The following is an 18,624-nucleotide window of genomic DNA, read 5'->3' as shown; positions in this document are numbered from 1 at the left end:
CATCACTCCATAACATCAAGCAGTCCAGCTGACCGGTCTCGTGGAGATCGATTTGCTTGAGCTTCTTGGCGTTCAAGAGGGCTTTGTTGAGAGAAACGCAGCGTTTGAAGGACACGGATTCCAGGCTCGTCGACTGCCAAGAGATCGGAAGGTTTGATCGATTCAAAGTTAAAGTTTGATCGATCCAAAGCTATGAATGATAGGAGACATTCATTACCTCGATGAGCACGTACTCTAGGATGGGACAACAAGCGAGGTCGAGAGTTTCCAGCACCGGGCACACTGATGGAGGGGACATGACAAATCTTGTTAAGTATTTGGTGCCCCTCAGTTCAAGCGTAGTCTGGCTGGTGAAAAAACGATTCTCTTAGCTTTGAGCACAATCTATAAGACAAGATCACAAGGAGAATGCTCACCAGGTTTGGCCGAGGAACTTTGAGAAGCTCTAGGATGAAATCGTCGTGAATAGATCCGCTCCACAAAATGCTTATCTGCGGGATGAAGTTGGATTGGACCGATCAAGCACCGATGCTTTCGCTCTTACCAGATGGCTACTCAAGAGGATTTTCTCTCGGATCTCGCCAAAGCTCGGCCAGAGGAAAGGGTCAGGAAGAGCTTCCAAAGGCCTCTCCCATTTCCCATTGATCAAAGCCTGGGCGAAGCAACAAAAGCTGAGATTCTACCAGGGAAGGAGATCGCTTCCATACCTTTTGCCAGCCAGCGTCGTGCTTGGGCTCCTTCTTCTTCTTCTTTCCCTTCTTGCCTTTCTTCCCTTTCTTCTTCGGCGGCATTCTTCAGCCCTAGAACCATGTTTCACGCATTCTCGCGGCGCCCTCTCATGGGACCTCCCTGCCCTAAATTGTTCTACAGCTGCTCTCTCGCCCTCGCGGCCCGAGGCCCGCCGCCCGCCGCCATAGCAAGAAGGAATGCCAGCAGAAAATTCTGTTAGGTTTACCAGGGAGCGATCTCAGCCGTCGATTCCAGTGAACATTCCGCCGTCGATCTAGAAGATTGATATTTGAAAAACCATGAGCTAGGGTTTTGGGGTGGGGGATGATCCGAGCTGCCGTGACGATGATTGCCAGGAGAATGGCATGGCCGTCCGGCGCGGGGAGATTCTCTGGAGTAAGCATTGGCAGCGCTTGCGCTCGCAGTGTAAACGTCGCTTTGGCACGAAGAAGCTCTCAACAGGTGGGTGTAGGAAGGATTTCTTGAAGGGATTTGATAATGCGGCTAACAGGCGATCACCGTTAGCTCAGAGGAAGTCTGGAAATTCTGGCAATTCGGTGGCCTCTCGCTGGATGCTATCGCTGTGAGTAGAGATTTTTGCGTGGCAAGAAAGGACTGCTGTTCGTTTTCCTTCTCGCAGGAGAAAATCAAGTCTCCCAGAGGGATTGTCGTGGACCACCTTGTGGCAGCGATTGATGGTGGAAAGCCAGTAGACTGGATAGCGCTGTGCAAAGAAGTCAATCTCAATCTCAGTGCCGCAAACGAGGTGTCCAAGTATTTGCCAAGGACTCGCCAGATTAGAACAGGCGTCTATCTCGATAAGATCTCAAGTTCCTGCTCCAAGGTAGATCTCTTGCTCTTGATGTGCCGCCGCTCACAAGTTTTTTCTCTCCAGGTGACGAGAGAACAGCTCCAGCTATGCAGTACTATGCTCGATCGCGGCTTCTCGTTTGACGATATAAGAGCGGTGGCAGCTGCGGAGACTGGCTACTCCGCCAACGAGCTCGAAACACTCCGTGCTGTGTCGGCCGAGCTCCAAAAGTCGCGGAAGATCAAGAAAGAGTTCTTCAGAGTTTCGCAAGGCAAGGTGGTGTTACTGGATCAAGGCCTCATGGATCTTCTTCGAGATAGAGACGGGGTAACGAGAATGATTTACATTCGTGGCTATAAGCAAGCGTTTTTTACAGGCATCGCTTCTGGAGATTGCTGCCTTCTTCTCGGATTGCGATCAAAAGCAGCTTGTGGATCTTCTATACGAGCTTGAGAAGGCTGGAACCATATGCTCGACCAATGGAAAGTATAGAGAAGTCCATATGCCAATCTTCTAAGGTAGTCTTCAATACATCTTACCGTGCTAGTTCATCCAAATGCGTTCATTCCAGGCCCAGTTGCTAGCAGCGGATCGAGAATGTTGGCCCACTCGTCGATTCCCCAGCTCGCATCTACATTGCTGAGAGGAACACCATTGACGAAAAACACCGGTGTGCCTGTCACGCCTCTCGAGCATCCATACTGCGTGAAAGGTACGCGAAGACTTTAGTTTTCTTGCCATGACAATCAAAGCTTCTTGTCTACCTTGAAAGAGATGCGCCCCGCCTGATCAGTGGAGGAGTCATAGAATCCCTGCTTGAAAATGCTCTTCGCCTCGTTGCCACTGCCAAACTGCGACGCGAACAGGCTGGAAAACTCGTCGATCACCGTCGACGCTGTTTTGTCACCAGTGTTCGCGTTGGAAAACTCTTCCTAATCAATTCGTCACCATCGAAACATTCGAAAGAGATCAAGAACAAGAACAAAATAAATAAATATAAGAGAACCAACCTGGTGCTCGAAGATCAAGTCCAACAAAGGGTACGTGAGAGACGCGTTGAGATGATTCGCAATGTGGAGCGCTCTCACCGAAAGGAACGACTGGTGGTGGTACCTATGCTTGGAAACAAGACAAACGAGAATCTCTCTGCCGTCCAAGAGACCAAGAGTGTTACTTACGGAAGCGCAAAGGGATGGACAATAAATTTCACTTCCGAGCCATACTCCTCCGCAACCTGCTTGATCGCCGGCCACGAATCCTTGCTATCGGGGCACAGCGGATCGAAGAAGGCCTCCACCAGAATCGGCTCCTGGACGCCGCCATAGCTGCCGAAAGCGAATCCATCGTACCGGCGGGGGATTGGGAACTGGCACACGGCAACGATCGCCAGCGCGGATGTAATGCCGAGCAGCTGGATGATAATCGCCATCGCCATAAGCCCTAGAATCTTTCCCGGCGATGACAGCTTCCAGCCAGGTCTCGCGCTCGAATCCCGTCAGCAACATTTTCCGCCGCTCGCCACGTGTCCCACCGCTGTGTCAGGTAAAAGCGACTTTCACGGTGATTTTTAGACCGGGTCGGCTGACAACGCTAAACGTTTCTATCGCGGCGGAGGAAAAAGGTCCCGTCGTGTGTGAGGTTATAGAGTGGTCGGTGCGCCCGGCTTATAAGTCTCCGGCATTTCTTGGCCCGACCGCGGGGTGTTGGGGAAACTCTAGGGTGGGCGCTTTGCTCTGTGTTCTTTTCGTTATGGTTTTCGTTTAAGACGGGAGAGCTCCAGTGCCTTTGTTTTGGTGTCGCAAAGCCGGCGATGCGCGTAGATTAGGGTAATAGAATGGGAGTGGGGATGCGCTAGATCGAGCAGCGCATCGGTGGATTCACTGATTTCTTGGGGGAATTCGCGGCCGCGAATGTAGGGCAGATAATGCCGAGCAAACGGATAGCTCGAATTTGAAGTGGTGGAGCAAGGGAATGTGCGCGATCGCAGCGTGAGCAGGGGCGTGGCAGCGGCGCTAGGGAATGCTGGTCGGATTCCATGAAAGGGAGCGGCGGTGGCAAGCTGCGCAGCACGCCCAAGGCTCAGATGGAAAAGAATTACTCATCGCAGCATAGAGATTTCGAGGACTTGGTAGTGTTTTCTGCTTTCTTTTTCCCTTCTTTTCTTGCTACACGAAATGTCGATCGATCTAACGTGACGCCTTTGTTGCTAGGCCGACGTGAAGATGCAGCATGAGTGTGGGAAATCACGCCTTCGATTGTGTAGAACCAAGTCCATTTTCTTGGTGCTATCGTTCCTCGTGTTCACCCTCTTTATCTTCAGCAACTTTATCGTCGATCCATTTCCAAGGGTATGTTCTTCCTATCTCTTCTTCTTTCTCCAAGTTTTCTTTTGCTATGGTTGTTTGTTTCGCAGAGCTTTTGGAAATGGAGAAGAGTCGGTGTCATAGGACAGCCTCAAATTCAGGTTTTTTTATTCTTTTAGAGTGTCTCTTGTGGATGTTCTGATCCTTGGCTTGGCAGGCCGAACTGTTCGAAACATGCGAGGATCGGCCGCGCAGTGGAAAGGATTTACTACCGAGAGGAATTGTCCAGCAAACATCGAACTTCGAGGTCCAGCCGCTGGGAAGAGTTTCCAGGAAGAAGGTAGTGTGTGCTGTTATTGACCGAGATCAAACAATAGCCAAGCTTTTCTTAGGTTCCCAACGGGCTACTCGCTGTAGCGGCTGGCATAAAGCAGAAGCGTTATGTGGACCGAATTGTCCAGAAGGTTGTTGTTGATCCATTGCGTTTTCCTGATGTTGTCCTGACCCCGTGTAACTTTGCAGTTTCTCGCTCACAACTTCACAATCATGCTGTTTCACTATGACGGTGTCGTGGACAAGTGGAACGAGTTACCTTGGAGTAGTCGTGCCATCCATGTTGTAGCAATAAATCAAACAAAGTGGTACGTATCGATAGAGCCCTAGAGTCAATTTGACGGGCTGCCTACAGGTGGTTCGCTAAGCGCTTTTTACACCCTGATATTGTTGATCCGTATGAGTACATTTTTGTCTGGGACGAAGATCTCGGTGTCGAAAATTTTCATGTTGATAGGTGAGCGCCTGAGTCACGTCTTCTGCTAACTTATTTGGTTTCTTGTTTTCTCTTCTCTGGTCTATAGATATTTGGCCATTATGAAGTACGAGCGTCTAGAAATTTCACAGCCTGCTCTAGAGCCCAACGCGTCGGAAGTCCACCATCGTATAACAATTCGCAGCAAGAGATACAGGGTACACAGGTACGTATATATAATGCTTTGGTGGCTCAAATATTTCCTTCGCTTTTGTAGGAGGAGTTTAAAGCCCAAAGGGACTGGGACATTGTGTTTTGAGAACAGCACAGATCCACCATGTACAGGGTATGCAAAAAGCTCTTCATTCTCTTCCTGAATTTTTCCTTTCAGCTGGGTCGAAGGCATGGCCCCTGTTTTTACACGAGATGCATGGAAATGTGTCTGGCACCTCATCCAGGTCTGTGTGTCTCTAATACATATAAGCTTCAGGTTCTTAACCTACGTCTTTTCAGAACGACTTGGTTCACGGATGGGGAATGGACTTCAAGCTTGGTTATTGTGTAAAGGTATACTTCTGTCCCTCCTTACAATGCTTCACAGCTACGTTTACGGCAGGGAGACCGGTCCAAGAGCGTTGGAGTAATCGACAGCGAGTACATTGTTCACAGAGGCATTCCTTCTTTAGGCGGTCCAGCAAAGAGTAAGGTAAGCAAGTCAAATGTGCTATTCTATGAGAATCGTCCTGTGTATTTCGCAAGTTCTTTAACATCAAATATACATTGCAGGCAAGCCTGGGGTCTGGAACCGATGCAAGATCAGAGGTGAGTTCCTGGTTCCATTTTAAAAGTGATGATGCAGAACGGTTTTGGACAGGTTCGCAAGCGTTCCTTCGCCGAGCTCAATATTTTTTCCCAACGGTGGCGGAATGCTGTCAAAGAAGACGAGTGCTGGCGGGATCCTTACAAGCATAGAACTTATTTTGGGGATGGCGAACAGGTTCGCTTGCGGGAAGTAGGTTAGAAGATTTTTTTTTTTCATTACTGGTGCTTCTCCAGAATAAGCCATGAGGTCTGCATCCATTCTTTGGAGCACAAAAGTGCTATTTTTTAAATTGCTAGCACAGGTTTGCTTGTGTTTTAGGACAAAGTTTTTTGCGGGGACGGAAGCTCGAGCTATTTTTTTCAGGTATGCCAGGTTCTTTGCTTGTGTCGTGCTCACTACCTTGGTCGTTTGTCTGGTGTTTGAAGGCAAGACAAGTAAGCTTTTTTGTACAACTTAAATGGATTATTCATTCGCACGCAGGTGGTTTTTGGTTTTGGTTTATGAATGCTCTCTATTACCGACAGCTGGTATTCCTTGACTCTGGCATGGCATCGGTCTGCATGCCGTCTGGTGTATGAATTATGGCAGGCTTCTGCGCTGAAAACGACTCTACAAAATGGATATTGATGTGAATAAACTACAAGTAAGTAGGAGCTTCTTGTTCATTTCAGTTGATCACGGTGCTGATTCGAAGAATTTGCTGCATTCAGCAGGAGACCTTTGCTGTCCACCTTGGCAGAAGAATAGCTCCGCGGGACACCTTTGAAGGCAGTTCCCCACAAAGCTACCGGAAACCTCCCCTGGCACGATGCTGAGAAATGGTGAAGGGAGCTCCCCGGCGAGGAAGTTGGATTCCAAGTAGAGACGCATCAGTGGTTCCGCACCGATGAGCATCCGGACAGCTTTGAGCGCGTACTCTATGGGAATGAGCCCGCTGAACTGGTTATGCCCGAGGGACAGAGCCGTGAGCCGCTTCATCTGGACAAAGAAAACTGGAAGACGTCCCTGGAACTTGTTGAAGCTCAGGTCGATCTCGATCAGCTGGCTGCTGTCCGCTACCTGTTCCCATTCTGCCAAGCCCGGCGTCGCGAGCACGGATACGAACTGATTGTACGCGAGGTTGAGCTGCTGGAGAGAAGGCAAGGTGAAGAGTGAAGCTGGAACAGGGCCCCTGAGATCGTTGTGACTGAGGTCCAGGACTTCGAGCTGCTCCAACTTGGTGAGAGACCCTGGGAGTCTGCCTTGGAGCTGGTTGTTTCGAAGCGAGATCACCATCAAGGAGAGAGGTAGCTCCGACTGCGCCCAGCCAGAGAACCGGTTGGTACTCCCGTCGAAGTACAGGAGACTGGACATCGCAGTCATGAGCGGTATGGGACCGCTCAGCCTGTTGTTGGAAACCGCGAGCCTCTCCAGACTGTGCAACCGGTTTAGCGAAGCAGGCAGCAGTCCTTCGATGGCGTTGCTAGCCAGTGACAAGTACTCGAGTTTATCGAGCCTTCCAAGAGACTGCGGGATCCATCCGGAGATGGAGTTTTGGGAGAGCTCCAGCTTGAGCAGGGACCGGAGATTGCTGAGCGACTCCGGGATGGAGCCGTGGAATGCATTGCCAGAGACGTCGAGGACCTGCAACGAGGATAAGTTGCCAAGATATGGAGACAAGCTCCCAGCGTAGCCGACGTTGTCGAGGGTGATCTCCGTGATGCGCATTGGGTGAGCTCCATTGCTGCAGCGGAAGCCACAGACGAAGAAGCTGGTGGAGATGGACGCACAGGGGTCGTGCGAGAAATCCCAGGACGCGAGGCAGGAGCTCGGGGCGATGGTGGCAGGATCGATGGCGGCCTTGAGCTCCTTCAAGGCCTCGATATCCACAGCAGCAGTGGAGGTGGCCCTGGCGCTACTGGCGATCGGGAGAGCATCGCCGGAGAGAAGGAAGCAAGCGAAGAAGAGAACTTGGAGGAGCATGGCGATGGAGGGAGGAACCAGCCTTACCTCTACGAGCGATGTAAGTCACACTCTCTTATATATTCTCCCTTTCCCTGGCTTCTTAGCTATCGCTCTCTTCGTCTCTCTCTCCTTTCTCTCGCCATCGCCTTCATCTTCAGTGCTACACTATCCCCTGCGCGCTTCTGTGCGATGCTTTGCTTTGCTTATCTGGAAAAACTAAGCTTTCGCTTTTGCTTTCGTTCCAGGATAAATGGCAGCAGCGCAGGTTCTTGGCTGGCAAGCTATCATCATCGTCTATACGGATGGAGGGAGAGATGCCAATCTCTAGGCGTATAGCTGCTGCCACTTCCACTCTCGGTCACTGTGGACAATTAAAATAATCCCTGCTCGAGTGGATCTCATCTGAGAGATACGTACCAAAAGTTCCGAGATTTTCCAAAACCCGAAGATCGAAACGAATCGAGCAAGCGGAAATAAGATTTCTTCTAGACGATCGAAGCAAAGTAGGAAAAGTTCTTCAAGATGATCGAAGTAAAAAAGAAGAGTTCTTCCATTCCACTCTAGACGATCGAAGCAAAGAAAGAAAAGTTCTTCCATTAGACGATCGAAGCAAAGAATAAAATTCTTCCATTCCACTCGCGTTGATTGTATGGAAGATCTTTGCTTTAGCCGGGATGCCTCACAACATTGTTAATTGGATTGATCACAGCAAGTTGGTCGCTTAATTGGAGAAACCATCGCTCATTCATTGCGAAGATTTCTTAAGATTCCCAAAATGCCCAGTCCGGGCAAATGCGCACAGACATGGACGTGTGTTAGTGGGCGAATATTCGCCCCTGGTTTGTTTTGCGGCTTAATCTTCCCGCCCTTGTTCTAGCGTTTTGGCGCCCTTGTTGTTTGCCCCAATCTGGATCTTTGGCATGGAGGGGAGCTCCCGGCGTGAGAGGCACTGATCTTGAGGTAATCGTGCGAATCGGCCCCTCGCATTCCTCCTTCCATGCCAAATTTCCCCTTGCCTTGTGTGTGTCTGACCTAGGTTTCTGGAGCAAACGCTATGGATGCCTTCCAGCAGCCTCCGGGCGACAAGCCTGAGGAGCACAACCCCCAGCAAGGTAAGCTCTGCCTCTTTCTAGCAAATCACTCCTTGGAGCGCTGTTTACAGGATTGGGTCAATCGATCTGGCAAACGACTCAAGAACAGCCATTGTTTCAAAAGTAACCGGCGATTTTTTTTCTTGTTCTTTTCTTCGTTTGTGGTTCCTGTAACTTCCTTTTGGTTTTTTCCAGAATTGAAGCTTCCGGACCTTCGCAGGCGCAGCTAAGCGGGAGAAAACTCGTCAGGCAGCTCGATTTTACGGCTTCCATGTAAGATCTTCTCCTTTCCTTCCTTTGGTTCTCAATTTCTTCGTACAGAAAGCCACAAAAAGGAGAAACTTTTGCAAAGAAATCCAAGCAGTGCAATTGCAAGAACTCTCGCTGTTTAAAGCTGTAAGTAAGCTAGCTTTGCATGTTTTTTCTTACTAAGAGAAGCTTTTGAGATCAAACAGGTACTGTGAATGCTTTGCTTCTGGTGTTTATTGCGATGGATGCAACTGCTTGAATTGCTGGAACAATTCCGAGAATGAGAAAGTAAGGCAGGAAGCTGTGGAGCTAGCTCTAGAGCGGAATCCCAATGCTTTTCGACCGAAGATTGGCAGCAGTCCTGGAGTCCAGGTAAGAAAGCGTTTCAGTCTCGGACTTTTTAATCTGTGTTTTCTCTTTGATCCAGGAACTTGTACGAGAGCCTCAAGCGACCGTAGCCAGGCACAACAAAGGTTGCCAGTGCAAGAAATCCGGCTGTTTAAAGAAGTACTGCGAGTGCTTTCAGGCCAACATACTCTGCTCGGAGAACTGCAGATGTGTGGATTGTAGGAACTTCGATGGCAGTGATGAGCGGAGAATACTGCCTCATGATCTTCTCTCCCCGCCAGCGAGCAGCGGCAGCGCTGCCTCTGCGTCAACTGGATTGTTGAGCTGCCCGCCGTCGTCTCCAACAGCTGCCAAGAAAAGAAGAACACAAGATCTTGTATTTATAGGCCACTCGCTGAAAGAACAGCCGTCTCGAGCGACGCAGGTACGCTGTGTCGTGTGTTTCTCTGTTTGTTTTTTTCTAAGAGAGAAGTGCTGGTTGAAGAGCTCTGGTCTTTCAGGCGCAAGTGAACGCTTTAAGAGCAGCTAACAGCCTGCTCAGCACCACCTTGGGAGGCCCAGGACTGCAAACTTCTCCTGCAGTAAGGTCGATTCGCGGGTGAGTTCCTATTATCTTAGAAGCTACGTGATCTTCTCTCTTACATACTTTACATTCCAGATCACTCTTAACGGGAGTTGTGCAACCTGAGGTGGTGGAGGAGCTTTGCAAGTTGCTCGTGATTGTCTCTGCCGAGACAGCCAAAACGTTTCTTGGTGAGCATTGCTTTCACTTTCACACTCTCGTATAAACGTTATTTATATTTCCGGTGATAGAATCCACGAAGTCGCAACAAGGAGAGCAGGCTCGACAACGAGATGTGGAAGAGAAAGACCAAGAGGAGTCCGCGAGAGACTCCGAAGCAACCTCCGCAATGGCTAGGAACCAGCGCGAGCTCTCGCCGGGAACGCAAGCTCTTATGTGCGACGAGCAGGACCTTGGCTCGTCGTGCAAGGAGCAAAGCCCAGAACAGAGCAGCATGCGCTTGTGTGCCGAGCAGGAGCGACTGATTCTCATGGACTTCCGTGATTGCCTGAAGAAGATCATCGCGGTTGGAAGGAAGCGAGGTACGAAGCTTTTCAGTTATTGCTCGTCTTATCTGTTTGAGCTCTCCCAGCCTCGCTCTTCTCCGCGGAGATGGCGAGAACGGAGATGCTGGCGGCGTCGCGAGCTCGAGGAATGTCACCAGTAGCAACAGCCAGTCCGATGGATGGCCAAACTCTTCCACAACCAGTTCCTGCGTCTAGTTCCAAGCAACCAGCGGTGTCTAGCGGCTCGCAGCTCTAACGATTCCTTGTCTCCGGAGGCTCCAATTATTCGTTTGACACCTCACAGCCGTGAGGATCATCAGAAAGTTATATGCTACGAGTATGGATTCACAATCTCGCTGTCTGTATCTCCGACCATCCAGTCTTCCAGGACTCCCTATAATATATCAAAGAAGAAAGTTTTAGCGACACTCATATGAACTTCAAAAAAGAGAACTTCGCAAACCTTTCCTCTTCGAAGAACTACAGGCATGGTTCCTGTCATGTCCACCACGGTGGAGGGATTCGCGACTCGAGTTCCACCGTCCACAATGAAGTCGACACTCTGCATGGATCCATCGAGAGCTGCACGAGAAGCAAATGAAAATCAAACAAACCTCTCTTCCGGAAGAAACTCCGTAAGTGTCAGCGATGATCGCTGGATCCAGCATCCATTCATCGTCGGCGGGTCTCCTAACGCTGTAAACTCACAAGCAAGCTATAAACTTCGAGGAGATGAAATGGAGCACCTTGTGCAAAGTAGAGGGTGCTCAAGCTGGCCAGCCATTTCTCTCCACACCGAATCGTCTGGGATGCGAACACCGACGCTCTTTCGAGGGGCGTAGCTCGCTGCGACGCTTCCACCGAATCTTGTGCACTGTTTTGGCATGTCTTTGCTGGCGGGGAGGATGAAAGTGTACTGTGACGAACACCCTCAACGTTGGAAAGAGGAAACCATGGAAAAGCATGAAAGTTTTACGTACCGGGCCAGGGAGACACTGGCGAGCAACGCGGAAGAAACTTGTAGGGAAGCCCGTGGTATACTTGTCGATGTCTTGGAACGATCGGCAGAGAATGCTCAATGGCTGCGCAAGATCAAGAAGAAAAACTCCTTTCATCTTCTTCTTTTACACGAGAAAGTTAAAGCTATCTTACCTTCTTTGCATCCATGTCCTTGATCCTGCAAGCTTCCAGTGAGAACTAATCCCTTGCAAGAACGAGACCTCACAAACCTGTAGAGGCGTTCGATAGCAGCCCGGTTGTGCAAGTCACAAACGATCGCGTATCTGGAAAATCGAGAGACAAGTTCTTAGAGTTCATGGAAGAAAGATAGAGATACGTACATGGTGTCTGTAGGAACGACTCCAACGCCACCATCTTGTAGCAGCGAGACGACCTGGTCGAGCTTCCAGAGATTGGATCCAAACTGATCTATCTCCAGGTGGAAAATCTCTTTGGACTGGAGAAGAGAAAGAATGGGATGGGATTTGCCACGGCAAAATGGAGCAAACAAACCTTGCCAGCGCCAGGTCCAGGCGTGTCATACTTGAGCCGCTTTGGACTGCGCTTCACGACCGCCTGGATCCTCCCTGCAAATCGATTCTTCTTCCTCCTCTCCACCCCAAACAATTGGAATCCAGCAGCGCCGGATCGCCCAAGCGCGCGGCCATTCCAATCCTGCCAAGGCGGCGCTAGCGAGAGGTGGCAATGCATCATTGAGTGAAGAAAATGAAAGAGAATATGAGAGACCTAACCATTGTAGACGAAGAAGAAGATGGGTGAATGGAAGAGCGCAACGAATGCCTGCGCCTCATCCAGGCCTGCAAATCCCTTCCCGCCGCGGAGAAGCTCCACTCCCGCGCCGCGCGCCTACCGCCCCAATCCCCCACGCGCGACATCTTCCTGTCCAACAAGCTCATCGAGATGTATGGCCGCTGCGACAGCCCCGCCCAAGCGCGCAACGTCTTCCACGCGATGCCGCTCACAGATTGCTACTCCTGGGTCCTGGCGCTCTGCGCGTATGCCCGCGGCGGGCATCTCCGTGAGGCGCGAGAGACCTTCGATCTGATGCCGGACAAGAACTTGGTCTCCTGGAACGCGATGCTCACTGCATTCTCACAGCACGGCTGCGGCAGCGAAGCCCAAGAACTTTTCCACCAGATGCCACAGCGAGATCTTGTGTCCTGGAACGCGACCTTGTCAGCATTTGCCGGTATGGGAGATTTGCAAGGAGCGCGCGCTTTAATTTCCGCCATGCCCGAACACAGTCTCGTGTCGTGGACTGGATTGCTCGCTGCCGCAGCGCAGAGCGGCAGCATCGAGGACGCCAAGCGCTTCTTTGACGAAATGCCACAGCGAAACATGATCTCCTGGACCGCAATGCTTACCGCATATGCCATGAATGGGCATATTTTAAATGCTAAGCTTCTGCTTCACCGCATGCCCGAATTCGATCTCGTCGCCTGGAACACAATCCTCGACGCTTCCGCGCAATATGGCGATCTTCAAGAAACCAAAGCCATCTTCGACGAGATGCCAGAAAGGAATCTGGTCTCCTGGACAATTATCATAACCGCATATGCCCAAAGAGGGCATCTACACAGCTCTAAGCTCTTGTTTGATTGCGCCCCAGTTTTAGATGACGTACTTCTCAACGCCATGCTAGCTGCATACACCCACAATGGTTATCTCAAAGATGCTAAGAATCTCTCTGATAACATGCCATGCCACTGCTTATTCTCGGCCACTGCAATGCTTACAGCGTTCTCCCAAAACGGGGACGTTGAGCAAGCTCAAGCATTGTTTGATTCAATGCCGGAACAAAACCTTTTCTCTACCACTGCTATGCTTACAGCGTATGCCCAACACGGGCATCTCCAGGAAGCCAGGCAAGTGTTCGAGAGGATGCCCGAGCTGGACGCGGTATCTTGGGCCGCCATGGTTTCGGCTCACTCCCAAAACGGCCAACCTTCGGAGGCCGAGGTCGTCTTCTACTCCATGCCTGAGCGTGACACCGCGTCGTGGAACACACTCCTCTCCGGCTACGCCCAAAACGGGCATCTCTCGCAAACCCAGAAGACCTTCCGCTTGATGCCCTCTACCGACACCATCTCGTGGAACGTAATGCTGGCTGCGTATGCCCGAAGCGGGGACACAGGCCCTCTCTACGACCTCTTCAAAACAATGAAGACCCTCGACCTTGCCGACGAAGCCTCGTTCCTGCTCGTCCTTCTCGCATGCAGCCATGGCGGCAAAGTCTTCACCAGCGTATCACACTTCCTCTCCATGGCCTCGGACTTCGGCTTGCAACCAAACAAGCAGCACTTCGGCTGCATGATTGACGTCCTCGGCCGCGGGGGGTATCTGGAAGACGCCCAGGAACTCATCGCCACAATGCCCTTCGAGCCCGATTTCCTCGAGTGGACATCGCTGCTCGGTTCGTGCCGGAGCTACCGCGATCCCAATCGAGGCGCTCGAGCGACGAGGCAGGTGCTCAAGTCGGATCCAGTCCGGGCTGCGGCATATGTCCTCTTAGCAAATACCTAAACACCCAATTAGCCAAATGACAAGAATATGCGAAAGCCGGGGGTGGAATATACCACCGTCGTTAGGCGAAAAGGCAAAGGAAGCAAATGAAGTCCTCGTCCTCGGTCGCTATAGGTTCCTCCCTGACCACTCGCTGCCGGAGGATGAGCGCAAATGCCAGCCCCAGTCCTAGCCCAGATCACAAAACGGTGAGTGGAGTGGAGCCTCCAACTCGAATCCATCCATTCCAATTGCCCATGTCTTCTTCCAGGTGAATGTGAAGATCAAAGGCATGGTCCAGGGCGTCTTCTACCGGAACTGGACCATGGACACCGCCAAGCAACTCGGGATCAATGGCTGGGTGAGGAACCGAAAGGATGGCTCCGTGGAGGCCGTCTTCTCGGGCAAGACCACCGCGGTGGACGCCATGATCCAAAAGTGTCACAGCGGCCCCGCGGCAGCTCGGGTCACCGGCGTCGAGGCCTCCGCCTGGAACGAGCCCGTCCACGAAGGATTCGAGCGAAAATCCACCAAGTAGAGATCTCCGACAGAGAGATCCACAGAGAGAGGAAAATATCTTCCAAGAAAGTGAAGTATTTAACAAAGACGAACAAGATCATCGTGAGTTCTCTCTTCTTTCCATGGTGTCAGTAGCGATCGTCTCGGCTGCCTCCATTCGAGGACCTGTTCGAGGGGCGATCATACGGTCCGGACCTCCGGCCACTGTCCCGGGAACCATAGCGGTCGCCACCTCGGTCGCCGCCACCACCACCGCCACCAGTGTAGCGGCCGCCGCTGCCTCGGCTACCATCGCCATACCTGTCTCCGCGGTCGCTACCATATCTATCACTTCCATACCTGTCTCTACCGCCGCCGCCGCCGCCGCCGCCGCCACCGTTCTCTGGACAGTCTCGAGCCCAGTGGCCTTTGTTTCCACACTTGAAGCAGTTCCCGCTAGCTCCTCCACCGCCACCACCGCCGCCTCTTTCTCGGTCTCGGTCGTAGCGATCGCCGCGGTCTCGGCCTCCTCCTCCTCCGCCGCCGCCGCCACCACCACTCCTTGGCGGCTCGGCCTTGCTCACGGTGATGGAGCGGCCTTCCAGCTCCTGGTTGTGCATCTTCCGGATGGCATTCTCCATCGACTCTTCGTCTTCGAAAGTCACGAAGCCGAAGCCCCGGGACCGGTTGGTTTCGCGATCAAACACCACCTACAGGGAAGAGCGAGCGATCAGTACCAGCGTAGAAGAGGAGAGATCCACGAGGATCCAAGCAAAGCGAAAGATCCAGCTCGAACTTAAACGACCTCGTAGAGCTTTACCTTGAGAAACTCTGCACAAAAGAAGGCAAGCAAGGAAGCCGGTGCCTAGACCGACCCAAAGAGAGGAAATCATCTCATCCATCAGACTCAATGTAACCTTGGCTTCGATGATGGATCCATAGGGCCGGAACGCCGTCTCCAAGCTGCGATCGGTCGTGCTCCACGACAGGCCGCCGATGAAGCACCGAAACTCTTCTTTCATCTTCGATTCTACGCGCAGCCTGGACAAGAGAGAAACAAACCCATCAATCCACGGCGCCGGCGCAGCGCCCGCGCCATACCTCTCTCCTCCAGCCAAGCGCCCTCTAACCCAAGAACCCTAATCTTCCCGAGTGCTTTAAGGCACCAAAAGAGCATATTCGTGCTTCTTCGTCCTCTGGCTGGCCTTCGATGGCGATAGGAATGGAATGGCGCGCTGCTCCATCCAATTCCTCGCCAGCGTCATTCGCGCTTGTGGCGAATCCAGAGATTTGGAAGAGGGCAGGCGGGTCCATGCCTGGATCGTCGGTCCGGACAGGTTCCTTGCGAATTTGCTCATCCAGATGTATGGGCGATGTGGCAGCCCCAGAGAGGCGAGAATCGTGTTTGAGGAAGCCGCGAGTTCCAATTCGCTCTCGTGGAGCCTGCTCACGGCAGCGTATGCCCGGAATGGGTATCTGGAGGAGGCCAAGAGGATCTTCCACAGGAGGCCAGCATGGGACGTAGCGTCATGCAATGCGGTGCTGCCAACCTATGCCACCTTGGGAAAAATGGAGGAATCCAAGGCGGCGTTTGAGAAAATGCTCGAGAGAAATGTTATCTCTTGGAACACGATGATCTCTGTGAATGCCCAGAACGGGTATTACAAAGAAGCTAAGGTGGTTTTTGACAAGATGCCTCAGTGGGATGTTGTGTCGTGGAATTCGATCGTTGCAGCGCTCGGAGAAATTTTTGATGTTGCTAGAGCTAAAGAAGTCTTTGAAGCTATGCGTCAGCGGGATCTTGTGTCTTGGAGCTCTCTCGTCAACGTTTATGGCCACAGCCGCCAACTTGTAGAAGCTAAGGCCGTGTTTGATAGGATGCCAAACTGGTCAGTAGTAACTTGGAACTCCCTCTCGCAAGTTTACAGCCAAAGCGGAAGTATAAGAGAAGCAGCAGAGGTTTTTCGAGCAATGCCCGAGAAGAACCTCGTGTCGTGGAACAGCATGGTTCAAGCGTATGCCCAAGCCGGATATACGAAACAAGCCAAGGAAGTTTTTGATTCTATGGCGAGAAGGGACGCTTTCTCGTGGACTGCCATAGTCGGGGCACCAAACGAGGAACCATCCGTCACTCGAGAGTTTTTCTACAGGATGCCGATGTGGAATGTGGTCGCTTGCACTGCGATGGTTGCAAGCTGCTCACAAAGTTTCCAATCACACGAAGCATGGCAGATTTTCGAGACAATGCTTGCGAGGAACATCGTGACTTGGAACTCGATGCTCTCGCGTCTTGGCTCGGCTGGAAACTCCGCCAAAGCAACACTATTGTTCCACAGGATGCCGGAGTGGGACTTGGTCTCATGCAATGCCATGGTGGCGGTGCTTGCTCACAGCTCCCAGCTTGAGCAAGCAAAGTCCTTGTTTGATGCTATGCCGGAGAAAGACGTGCTTTCCTGGAGCACCATCGTCCAAGCTTACGCAGAGAATGGGCTGGTGGAGGAAGCCAAGAGTGCGTTCGATCAAATGCAGGAGAAGAACGCAATGGCCTGGACGAGTATGATCAAAGCCTACGCTCACAGTGGCAATTCTCATGGTGCCAAGCTCCTCTTTGACAAGATGCCAGTCAGGAACGTCGTAAGCTGGACGAGCATGCTCTCGGCTTTCGCCACCACGGGCCATCTCGGCGAGTCGGAAGCAACGTTTCGCAAAATGCCGAGCCACGACTTGATCTCGTGGACGGCAATGGTGACGGCGTACGCGCAGTGCGAAGCCGCGGCCAAAGCCAAGCAAACTTTCGACAGTATGCCCGAGAGGAGCTTGTTCGGGTGGAATGTGATGGCCTCCTCGTTCGCTGCGAACGGACACCTCGAAGAAGCCGAGGCCGTGTTCGCGGCAATGCCCGCGCGCGACATCATCTCGTGGAACGCGATGGTGGCGACTTACGGACAGAATGGTCTCCTCTCCAGCGCTAAACGAGTGTTTGATGAGATACCCGAGAAGAACGTTGTTTCGTGCACCGCCATGCTCGCGGCCTATACGCAAAACGGGCATGTCCAGGACGCCAAGAAGATGTTTGCGAGCTTGCACGAGCTGGACGACGGTGCGATGGTCAGTACCATGGTTGCCGGTTTCGCCCAGCGTGGTTATATTCAGGAGGCCAAGCTCCTGTTCCAGAAGTCTACCACGGCGGCGGCGCACCACCAGCAAGACACCGCTCTCTACAACACGATGCTCGCGGGCTACGCTCAAAACGGCTATCTTGACGAGGCAAGAGCTTTGTTCGATCGAATGGCCACTCGCAACGTTGTCTCCTGGAACTCGCTCGTCCATGCATACGCTCAGAACGAGCAGGGAGTGACTGCTCTAGCCGTGTTCCAGGCCATGAGCTCCGAGGGAGTGAGAGCCAACGATCTAACTTTCATGAGCCTCCTCGCTGCGTGCTGCCACCTCGGGCTCGTGGAGACGAGCCGCGAGCTCTTCGTGTCGATGCTCCACGACTTTGGGATCAAGGCCTCGCAGGAGCACTACTGTTGCATGGTGGATCTCCTCGGCCGCTCGGGCCGGCTGGAGGAAGCCCACGACTTGATCGAGAGCATGCCGTTTCTTCCCAGCGAGGCCGCCTGGGGGAGCTTGCTGGGCGCGTGCAAGATCTACCGCGACGCCGCTCGAGCGGCGGAGATCGCCGACAAACTCTTGGAGCTCGCCACCGAGAGCTCGGTCCCGTACGTGACGCTGGCCAGCGTCTATGCCGCGGCCGGGAGGCACGACGACGCTGCTCGAGTGGGGAGCATGATGAAGCAACGATCGCTGGCCAAGCTGCAAGGAGTAAGCATGATCGAGATCGATGGAAGGGTCCACAAGTTCGTCGTTGGAGATGCCTCGCACCCCAAGAACGAGGAGATCTACGAGGAGCTGCGGAAGATCCACGCCGCAATGGTGGAGCGGAGCTACTCTCCAGACACGGGAGAGGTGCTGCATTACGAGCTGAGCGACGAGGTGAAAGAGCAGCTGGTTTGCTTGCACAGCGAGAAGCTGGCCATCGCGTTTGGGATGATGAGCACCGCTCCAGGAACAGCGCTGCGAGTCCTTACTAACTTGCGGGCGTGCCCCGACTGCCACGCCGCCACCAAGCTTATATCCAAGATCTTCAAGCGCCAGATCGTTGTGCGCGACTCGAATCGGTTCCACGTTTTCCAGGGTGGTGTTTGCTCTTGCCGAGACTTCTGGTAAGAACACGCAAGATTCCCCTGCAGGATTCCATCGTGGGAATTGCTTTAAATGGAACTGGTCACTCACTTTTTTTAAAAGGACAAGAGGTAGGACATAAATGAAGAATTGTTTAAGAATTGCTAAAAGTTCCTTTTTTTATTTGTATAAAAGAATAAGTAATATATTTAAGTATTTTAGGATATTTTACCATTTTATTAATTTAGATTAATCTTTTATTATAATATATAAACTTTTTTATTAAATACTTCTTAGTATAATTT

At 52.0% G+C, this 18,624-nt stretch overlaps 8 protein-coding genes across 13 annotated transcripts; 4 read left to right on the top strand and 4 right to left on the bottom strand.

Moving 5' to 3' along the window:
• The first annotated feature begins 1,050 nt into the window (after positions 1-1,050).
• On the top strand, positions 1,051-2,311 carry LOC112347002. The gene is made up of 6 exons (XM_024677089.1): positions 1,051-1,191; positions 1,241-1,312; positions 1,370-1,573; positions 1,625-1,867; positions 1,917-2,058; positions 2,112-2,311. Exons 1-5 carry the CDS (start codon positions 1,054-1,056, stop codon positions 2,055-2,057), a joined length of 798 nt encoding a protein of 265 aa, XP_024532857.1. The 5' UTR covers positions 1,051-1,053; the 3' UTR covers position 2,058; positions 2,112-2,311.
• LOC9650200 lies at positions 1,862-3,018 on the bottom strand. The gene is made up of 4 exons (XM_002971887.2): positions 2,719-3,018; positions 2,551-2,653; positions 2,305-2,472; positions 1,862-2,241 (listed from the first exon to the last, which is right to left on the bottom strand). Exons 1-4 carry the CDS (start codon positions 2,973-2,975, stop codon positions 2,089-2,091), a joined length of 681 nt encoding a protein of 226 aa, XP_002971933.1. The 5' UTR covers positions 2,976-3,018; the 3' UTR covers positions 1,862-2,088.
• A 212-nt stretch (positions 3,019-3,230) lies between these two features.
• LOC9640521 lies at positions 3,231-6,005 on the top strand. Of its 6 annotated transcripts, none has more exons than XM_024677085.1 (15): positions 3,231-3,668; positions 3,751-3,888; positions 3,954-4,004; positions 4,061-4,183; positions 4,236-4,307; positions 4,366-4,484; positions 4,532-4,633; positions 4,701-4,937; positions 4,983-5,049; positions 5,105-5,158; positions 5,208-5,297; positions 5,378-5,413; positions 5,466-5,588; positions 5,648-5,777; positions 5,840-6,005. In XM_024677085.1, exons 1-14 carry the CDS (start codon positions 3,576-3,578, stop codon positions 5,657-5,659), a joined length of 1,317 nt encoding a protein of 438 aa, XP_024532853.1. In that variant the 5' UTR covers positions 3,231-3,575; the 3' UTR covers positions 5,660-5,777; positions 5,840-6,005. The 6 variants fall into 6 exon arrangements, with proteins under 6 accessions (XP_024532853.1, XP_024532852.1, XP_024532851.1 ...); XM_024677084.1 differs by having other exon boundaries at positions 5,466-5,777; positions 5,840-5,848; positions 5,895-6,005; XM_024677086.1 differs by having other exon boundaries at positions 3,232-3,668; positions 4,701-4,817; positions 4,869-4,937; positions 5,466-5,777; positions 5,840-5,893.
• An 84-nt stretch (positions 6,006-6,089) lies between these two features.
• On the bottom strand, positions 6,090-7,376 carry LOC9650199 (receptor kinase-like protein Xa21). Its single transcript, XM_002971886.1, has one exon. It carries the CDS (start codon positions 7,374-7,376, stop codon positions 6,090-6,092), a length of 1,287 nt encoding a protein of 428 aa, XP_002971932.1.
• Positions 7,377-8,222: 846 nt separating this feature from the next.
• On the top strand, positions 8,223-14,024 carry LOC9640520. The gene is made up of 16 exons (XM_024677053.1): positions 8,223-8,318; positions 8,395-8,470; positions 8,521-8,572; positions 8,645-8,722; positions 8,771-8,845; positions 8,905-9,070; positions 9,126-9,470; positions 9,547-9,644; positions 9,705-9,799; positions 9,860-10,150; positions 10,201-10,368; positions 10,601-10,812; positions 10,957-11,250; positions 11,468-11,796; positions 11,893-13,845; positions 13,908-14,024. The coding sequence occupies exons 2-15, from the start codon at positions 8,413-8,415 to the stop codon at positions 13,655-13,657; spliced, it is 4,026 nt and encodes a 1,341-aa protein (XP_024532821.1). The 5' UTR covers positions 8,223-8,318; positions 8,395-8,412; the 3' UTR covers positions 13,658-13,845; positions 13,908-14,024.
• LOC9650198 (uncharacterized protein YciO) lies at positions 10,366-11,835 on the bottom strand. Its single transcript, XM_002971885.2, has 9 exons — positions 11,627-11,835; positions 11,455-11,570; positions 11,344-11,397; positions 11,267-11,291; positions 11,095-11,196; positions 10,861-11,030; positions 10,729-10,810; positions 10,578-10,676; positions 10,366-10,508 (listed from the first exon to the last, which is right to left on the bottom strand). Exons 1-9 carry the CDS (start codon positions 11,825-11,827, stop codon positions 10,446-10,448), a joined length of 912 nt encoding a protein of 303 aa, XP_002971931.1. The 5' UTR covers positions 11,828-11,835; the 3' UTR covers positions 10,366-10,445.
• A 181-nt stretch (positions 14,025-14,205) lies between the features above and the next one.
• On the bottom strand, positions 14,206-15,283 carry LOC9640518 (glycine-rich RNA-binding, abscisic acid-inducible protein). The gene is made up of 3 exons (XM_024677087.1): positions 15,236-15,283; positions 15,052-15,175; positions 14,206-14,844 (listed from the first exon to the last, which is right to left on the bottom strand). The coding sequence occupies exons 2-3, from the start codon at positions 15,154-15,156 to the stop codon at positions 14,284-14,286; spliced, it is 666 nt and encodes a 221-aa protein (XP_024532855.1). The 5' UTR covers positions 15,157-15,175; positions 15,236-15,283; the 3' UTR covers positions 14,206-14,283.
• Positions 15,284-15,344: 61 nt separating this feature from the next.
• LOC112347001 (pentatricopeptide repeat-containing protein At1g09410, mitochondrial-like) lies at positions 15,345-18,525 on the top strand. The gene has a single exon (XM_024677080.1). It carries the CDS (start codon positions 15,362-15,364, stop codon positions 18,362-18,364), a length of 3,003 nt encoding a protein of 1,000 aa, XP_024532848.1. The 5' UTR covers positions 15,345-15,361; the 3' UTR covers positions 18,365-18,525.
• The last annotated feature ends 99 nt before the right edge of the window (positions 18,526-18,624 follow it).

This window comes from Selaginella moellendorffii, unplaced genomic scaffold (assembly GCF_000143415.4).
Source record: "Selaginella moellendorffii unplaced genomic scaffold, v1.0 SELMOscaffold_18, whole genome shotgun sequence".
In the NCBI taxonomy this organism is placed as follows: Eukaryota; Viridiplantae; Streptophyta; class Lycopodiopsida; order Selaginellales; family Selaginellaceae; genus Selaginella; species Selaginella moellendorffii.
This window is presented reverse-complemented; position numbering and strand designations above follow the sequence as displayed.

Bases quoted from the DNA above. Each gene is read 5' to 3' on its own strand.
- LOC112347002 (XM_024677089.1), top strand. From the start codon at position 1,054: ATGATCCGAGCTGCCGTGACGATGATTGCCAGGAGAATGGCATGGCCG. The intron at 1,192-1,240 runs GTGGGTGTAGGA...TGCGGCTAACAG, and splicing joins CACGAAGAAGCTCTCAACAG to GCGATCACCGTTAGCTCAGA. The intron at 1,313-1,369 runs GTGAGTAGAGAT...TCCTTCTCGCAG, and splicing joins TCTCGCTGGATGCTATCGCT to GAGAAAATCAAGTCTCCCAG.
- LOC9650200 (XM_002971887.2), bottom strand. From the start codon at position 2,975: ATGGCGATGGCGATTATCATCCAGCTGCTCGGCATTACATCCGCGCTG. The intron at 2,654-2,718 runs GTAAGTAACACT...TTCCAAGCATAG, and splicing joins GTCCATCCCTTTGCGCTTCC to GTACCACCACCAGTCGTTCC. The intron at 2,473-2,550 runs GTTGGTTCTCTT...CGAATTGATTAG, and splicing joins ACTTGATCTTCGAGCACCAG to GAAGAGTTTTCCAACGCGAA.
- LOC9640521 (XM_024677084.1), top strand. From the start codon at position 3,576: ATGAAAGGGAGCGGCGGTGGCAAGCTGCGCAGCACGCCCAAGGCTCAG. The intron at 3,669-3,750 runs GTAGTGTTTTCT...CTTTGTTGCTAG, and splicing joins ATAGAGATTTCGAGGACTTG to GCCGACGTGAAGATGCAGCA. The intron at 5,298-5,377 runs GTAAGCAAGTCA...TATACATTGCAG, and splicing joins GCGGTCCAGCAAAGAGTAAG to GCAAGCCTGGGGTCTGGAAC.
- LOC9650199 (XM_002971886.1), bottom strand. From the start codon at position 7,376: ATGCTCCTCCAAGTTCTCTTCTTCGCTTGCTTCCTTCTCTCCGGCGAT.
- LOC9640520 (XM_024677053.1), top strand. From the start codon at position 8,413: ATGGATGCCTTCCAGCAGCCTCCGGGCGACAAGCCTGAGGAGCACAAC. The intron at 10,151-10,200 runs GTACGAAGCTTT...GAGCTCTCCCAG, and splicing joins CGCGGTTGGAAGGAAGCGAG to CCTCGCTCTTCTCCGCGGAG. The intron at 10,813-10,956 runs GTAAACTCACAA...CGAGGGGCGTAG, and splicing joins TCGGCGGGTCTCCTAACGCT to CTCGCTGCGACGCTTCCACC.
- LOC9650198 (XM_002971885.2), bottom strand. From the start codon at position 11,827: ATGATGCATTGCCACCTCTCGCTAGCGCCGCCTTGGCAGGATTGGAAT. The intron at 11,292-11,343 runs GTTTGTGAGGTC...GGAAGCTTGCAG, and splicing joins GCTATCGAACGCCTCTACAG to GATCAAGGACATGGATGCAA. The intron at 10,677-10,728 runs GTTTGTTTGATT...GGATCCATGCAG, and splicing joins GAGTTTCTTCCGGAAGAGAG to AGTGTCGACTTCATTGTGGA.
- LOC9640518 (XM_024677087.1), bottom strand. From the start codon at position 15,156: ATGAAAGAAGAGTTTCGGTGCTTCATCGGCGGCCTGTCGTGGAGCACG. The intron at 14,845-15,051 runs GTTACATTGAGT...TCTTCCCTGTAG, and splicing joins GATCCATCATCGAAGCCAAG to GTGGTGTTTGATCGCGAAAC.
- LOC112347001 (XM_024677080.1), top strand. From the start codon at position 15,362: ATGGCGCGCTGCTCCATCCAATTCCTCGCCAGCGTCATTCGCGCTTGT.